The following is a 6,000-nucleotide window of genomic DNA, read 5'->3' on the forward strand; positions in this document are numbered from 1 at the left end:
TTTCAAACTATTGAAGTTGCCAAACTTTGGTGGCCGTTTTTTCACTAATTTCACGCCTCTTTCAATCGCAAATATCTCGCACAGTATTCAAGATAGATGAGTATTTTTTCCACCAAAAGGCAAACGAACAAGCTTTCAGACGATACCAATAACTCCACATGCCCAAAAATTTATGAGCACCTGATTCCACCATGTCGTAACACATATGCAACTAAAATGACTACTTTTCCTGTTGTTCCCAGCTCTGCAATGTGGCAACACCTCCTGGTCTGAGTACAACAAATTCTGCTACTACATAAGTCCGTCAGACGGAGACAATGTCACAAAGACCTGGTTTCAGGCGCGCCTCACTTGTATGGACTTGGGCGGTGATCTCATCAGCATTGGCTCTGATGATGAGAATGCTTTCATTACTTCTCTTGTGAGTGGAATGATATGAAGTAGGGGAGTGCGATCTGTTCAGGCTGGAGAAGGCCCATGCAGTTTTGTACGACTTATACTTTATCTACTTGAGAAAAAAATTTTTTTATGTATTTATTTATTTATATATTTGTATATTTGTTTGTTTGCTTGTTTATTTATTTGTTTGTTTGTTTATTTATTTATTTATTTATTTATTTATTTATTTATTTATTTATTTATTTATTTATTTATTTATTTGTTTATCTATTTATTTTCTCTTTTTTAAATTCTCAGTTGTTGATTTTGGCAAACTCCACTTGGTCATTGTGAATGGGGTCAGCTGCCGGTCACTCTACCTGCGCTCAAACTTCCTGTGAGGTTACATGTCATGACAATTTTACAGTTCTGTTTCAACGTTTGCAAATTATAACAGAGCTATCAACAGGCACAAAGCATTCTGTCTGTGAGGTTCTACTTTCAATAATTAGTTTGTGGAAACACAATGAAGATATGTGGAATAGTTTTTTAACTGCATGTGAGGAAAGACAGCCGTCTTAGCTGTGGTAATTAAGATCACATACATCCTATTCAAAGTTATGTAACAAAAAATGTACGAGATGAAATTCAATAAAATTTCTTTACAAAAAAAGACAAGACATGTGAGCTTCTACATGTTTATTCTTTATCTCTGGCAAGTCGCTCCCAGCGGCTCGTGGTCGGAGCCCCTGTCCGAGTGAGCCGCTGTCATCAGGCGCATTCCTTTACATTCACTTTGGCATCAAATTACTTTTCGGCAATTGCCAAAAACAGGTCTGTTTTACCGGGAGTTCATTCAGTAGATGAAAAACTATCAAAATTAGTTCCTTTGTTTTGATTGAATGACCCATTTAATGACGTTTTGGTCAGTTTTAGATTTGATACTAAAAAAGGGCCCCGGCGTAGTGGGTTTACCCCCCGTGGAGTTAAATAGTTAAAGAACATAATTAGAGATGGACTAGTAAACCATTAGTTTTATTTATCACTTGTGAGTTTTTATTAAATGGTCAAATTCTAAGGAGTTGTGATGAAATTCTGATTAAAGAATATGTTTTATATAGGCCTATAATACAAGCCTGGAACAGTAGAGTAAAATCAGCTGATTTATGGGGCCATGGATGTTGGCTCAGCACATACATCCTCAATACACAGTGACTGTGCTGTCTGGAGCAGATGTGTGCTCATTATCCCACATAGTTTCTACTTACTGTCTACAATGCCTTGGGCTTGTTTTTCAATTTTTTGTTTCAATTGACTGATGACAAACTGACACCGTGATGGGCAAAGATGGCAATCTTTTGTTGTATTTTGACTGTTGAATGTACACCATTTCTGTTGTCTGTGTCTGACTAAATATTGCATTTCTTAAGTGTGAATGGGGAGGTCTTGTTCTTACTGTCACAAATCCTCAGGGAATATTTGTGGCATATAACCTCAAATGTTTGTCATCTGTGTCTTCTCTAATGTCAATTTCATATATGAGTAAACTGACTCTTTGAATGGTTGTTTCTTCCTAGCCTTTCATTTCAGCTGCTTTTGTACGTTAATCACATTCTTACACCCAAAAATTTAACAAAGTTCATAAAATTTAAGGATGAGGTGTGTCTCTTATGTATGGATTCCATTTGGAGGTTTCAATTGATCTCACATGTGTTACAGGAAAACATGAAAACATGTTAATTCTTTGTCAAATCTATTCTTATCTATAAAAAGGAATATACTAGCAAATCCCCCTTCAGTTTCAACTTGGGAACACCATATAATGGTCTAGGCTGTGTTTTGATAGATTGTAGAGGCATAAAATTGGCATTCACAACACATTTCCCTCTTTGTGACTCATCTCCCTCTTTGTGCAGGTCAGCAGACACCCTCTTGGCGGCTTCTGGACCGGCCTCAATGATCTTGATCAGGACTCTTTCAAGTGAGTGTGAATTGTTGTCTTGTTTGGAGGTTTGAAGGTTTCATTGGTATATTCATAATCTAAAGGTGAGAAAACATCTTACACAGGTGATACTCAGAGTTTTCAGTTGGCATCATGATGGATAATGTTGCAGATGTCGTGGTGCAAATCTTCAATGAGCTTGGGTTGTTCAGAGATTTTTCAATGTGCTCCATTTGTCTGGTTCAGTCTTAGCAAAGATGGAGATTATATATTTGAAAGTCCAGCTTGTTATACAAGGGTACAGCGATGATAGGAGCATTAAATCCACATTATATTATAGCACTTTGGACACTTCTTCACTTCGATATCGCACAAATCCAAACCAGCGTCTATGGTGCAGTGGTTAGACACTTCAAAGTCAAAAGCAAAAAAAGGAGAGTTTGATTCTTATGTGGGGAGATTTTGTCTTTATTGAGTAGGCCTACCACTGTCTGCCTCTAGGGATGTATCTCTTGGCCCCGTTTGACCCTGACAGACAGGGTCAAATCAGCCCTCCTATTAAATTATCTAAAGTTTGTGAATGGGAACAGAAAACATTAACGCTTACAATTTTTACAAATCGAGTGATAGTGTTTGCCAGTGGTTTCATCAACAATAAAAAAGGCATGTCATCGAGAAAATGTACTGGTACCACATTTTTCCTGTCAGAACAATGGAACTGGAGATAACCTCCTAAGTATACCGGCTTCGCAGATTCACAAGCAGGGTCATTGCAGCCAGTCTACTGAAAGATATATATTGTGTCAATGGCTTCTTCAAACATTTAGACTAATAATGACTTCAAATGTTTTGCTTAAGTCCTGGTCATTTTCATTATCATCATCACCATTGTGACCATTGCCACCATCACAACCACAACTTTTCAACAACAACAACAACAAAAAATAAAAACGAAAAACCATAATCTCTGACCACAGATGGACAGATGGGTCACCTTTATCATTTGTGAGTTGGGGAAACAATGAGCCAAACGACGCCTACGGCAGTGAAAGATGTGTCGAGATCCGCTCTGGATGTGAGTACTCAACCCTCCTCATAGGTTGGAAAATCGTTAACAGAAATTGATTGAACACATAACAAATCTTAAAAATGGAAATCATTTTATTTGAAAGTGTTAACCCTTATGACCCTGGAGTCCCAAGGACTCCTACATTGAGGTTTCCCTTAATTGACCGCTAGATTTACACCACAACATGCATGCTGAGGTGTGCATTTGGTGGTCAGAAGGGTAAAGGCACTTGTATCAATAGGGTTAGAGGAAAAAACGACATGGAGTTCAAATCAGATCTTTCCCTCATTTTGTTTCTTTTAAGTGTTGTGTGCTTTTGATTCTCAGTCCCACTGAGTGCTGTTTATTATGCAGCTCAAGTAGGAAAGATGTTTTTGAAAATGAACAGAAAAAAACATGTGGCTCCTATCGGAGAGGAAAAATACTAAAATTTCCAAACACAGTTTTCCTTTTGCAAAACATTATTACCCCAAAAAAGTAGTTTACCTCAAGCCTGTGAGAATAATCATACACTTTTTACTTGCCACTCTTTCCATCTTTAAGTGCTATTTCCTCACTGCTCTCTTAGCGGTAAGTCACTTTCACTGTCGCTGGGTTTGCTACCGTCATTTGTCTGTGGTAGTGTTTTGTTGATGGAGTAAATACACCTTTTATCCTTATTGTGTCTTTTGATTTGAATATTACCATTGTCTTCTAACCACTTCATTCTCTCCTCTTCTTTCAATTTTTCATTCTGAGCCAGAATGAAGCAAATAGTAGGATCATACCTGAAGGAGGAAAAGTAGAAGAAGAAAAAAGAGATGACGATGAAAATTGTAATGATGATAATAATATTTATAAAAATAGATTGGATGTATATATCGCCTATCCCTTCTTTTAAAAATTCTATTTATCATAGTCATAACAGACATTACAACATTTAGAAACATTTTGTTTCCAAAAAAAGCCCTGTACAAGTTGTCATTTTATGTTTGAAAATATCACACACGACCTCCAAAATTGTTCATCTTTATACGAGAAGACCAGGTGCTCAGTCCTACGTACCCTAGAATCAGGGGGTGTAGAAAACACTAGGGGAACAACAAAAAAACGATGCTGGCTGCAGGTTAACTTCAAACTTCTGGGTTTACCGTTAAACAGCACATCTATTGATAATAATAATGATAATGATAATTGCATCTCTACAGCATGCTCTATGCGCTTTACAACTATGAGTAGGCTTACCCCAGCAGACCCTCTGAGAACACTCAGAAACATTCTCGGCTTCCCAGGAAGCATATAGCTGCAAATTCCACATACTCAAACACTAACAAATTAACAAGATCTTTTACTCTCGGTAGCTGGGTACCAATTTCCACCTGGGTGAAGTATGGAAACTTTATGTAAAGTGGCATTCCCAAGGGATTTGAACTTTCAGCATTATGGTTGCGATTCCAAAAGTATAACCAGCAGGCCACTGTGGCAATAACTACTGACCCCTCCCCCACCAGTTGGGTTTCCATTGTAACCAATCTCACTTGGATGGAGTGAGGTGTCTTTCCTACAGATATTATGTTAGGGTCTGACTTTTTTTCAAACCCATACGCACCTTAATGGATGAGAATCGTGACAACCCAGCCACGAGACTGCTACCCACACTCATTACGTTGTTCTCTAACTCCAGCATTTTGGAATGACCAACACTGTCAAGACATGCGAGGTTACGTGTGTAAGAAAAGACCTGGTGACTACACCACTCCCCCCAGGACCACAGCATCTACCAAGGGAGGATGTCCAGCCGGGTTCCATTCTCTGCCTTCTTGTGAGTTTACAACTGTTTACTGTTTGTTTATTTATTTGTTTGTTTGTTTGTGTGTTTGTCAGGTTAAGTACATGTCTGGAGACCAAAATGTAGCCTCGTCTGTTAATCATCTTCCCTTTTCTGTCAACTTGTCACCTCAAATGTTTTCTCACACCTGTCAAAATGTCTTAACAATAGGGCTGGGTAGGTACAGGTACCTGGGGCTAGAACTTCAGTATCAGTACTATTGTAAGTGGTCTCATAACTGATATCAGGCCTTGGGTATTTGTACTGTGAAGGTACCAGCACCAGACCATTTTGACCAGCTCTGGCTAGGTGCGTACATTCAGTATTTTATACAGCAGATTATGTGTCCTTGGAAATAAACTGGTGGGCAGGTGATATGCAAATGCAAACCCTCACACTCACACACACACATAGTCACACACACACACACACACACACACACACACATACATTCACACACACACACACACACACATGCACACACACACACACACACACACACTTGCGCTAACCACCTATAATAGTAATAGATTCTTGTTGCCAAAACTTGCCTGGCGTCGGCCACCTTTCTGAGGTACAGTGTACCGAAATATCAAACGAAAGTACATTATTCGCCGCAAAAGAAAACAACCCTCCACCCCCACAAAAAAAAATCATTATCAGGGGAAAAGAACTCCTAATAATAAAAACATTCATGAAGAGAAGACAAGACAAAATTTAAATTATATTTAGAAGCAAACATATAAAGATGAATATCAATATACACAAAAAACAACCAAAATGGGCTCTCTCTCTCTCTCTCTC

The 6,000-nt window shown here is 38.4% G+C and overlaps 1 protein-coding gene across 1 annotated transcript in view; it reads left to right on the top strand.

Annotated features, from left to right (window-relative positions):
• LOC101855944 (macrophage mannose receptor 1) overlaps nucleotides 1-6,000 on the top strand; it is a 72,969-nt gene that overhangs the window by 48,362 nt on the left and 18,607 nt on the right. Inside the window, exons 24-27 of the mRNA XM_005097568.3 lie at nucleotides 243-421; nucleotides 2,295-2,359; nucleotides 3,298-3,395; nucleotides 5,053-5,190. Coding sequence (XP_005097625.3) covers nucleotides 243-421; nucleotides 2,295-2,359; nucleotides 3,298-3,395; nucleotides 5,053-5,190 — 480 coding nt within the window. The remainder of the gene's footprint in view (nucleotides 1-242; nucleotides 422-2,294; nucleotides 2,360-3,297; nucleotides 3,396-5,052; nucleotides 5,191-6,000) is intronic.

This window comes from Aplysia californica, unplaced genomic scaffold (genome assembly GCF_000002075.1).
Source record: "Aplysia californica isolate F4 #8 unplaced genomic scaffold, AplCal3.0 scaffold00157, whole genome shotgun sequence".
In the NCBI taxonomy this organism is placed as follows: Eukaryota; Metazoa; Mollusca; class Gastropoda; order Aplysiida; family Aplysiidae; genus Aplysia; species Aplysia californica.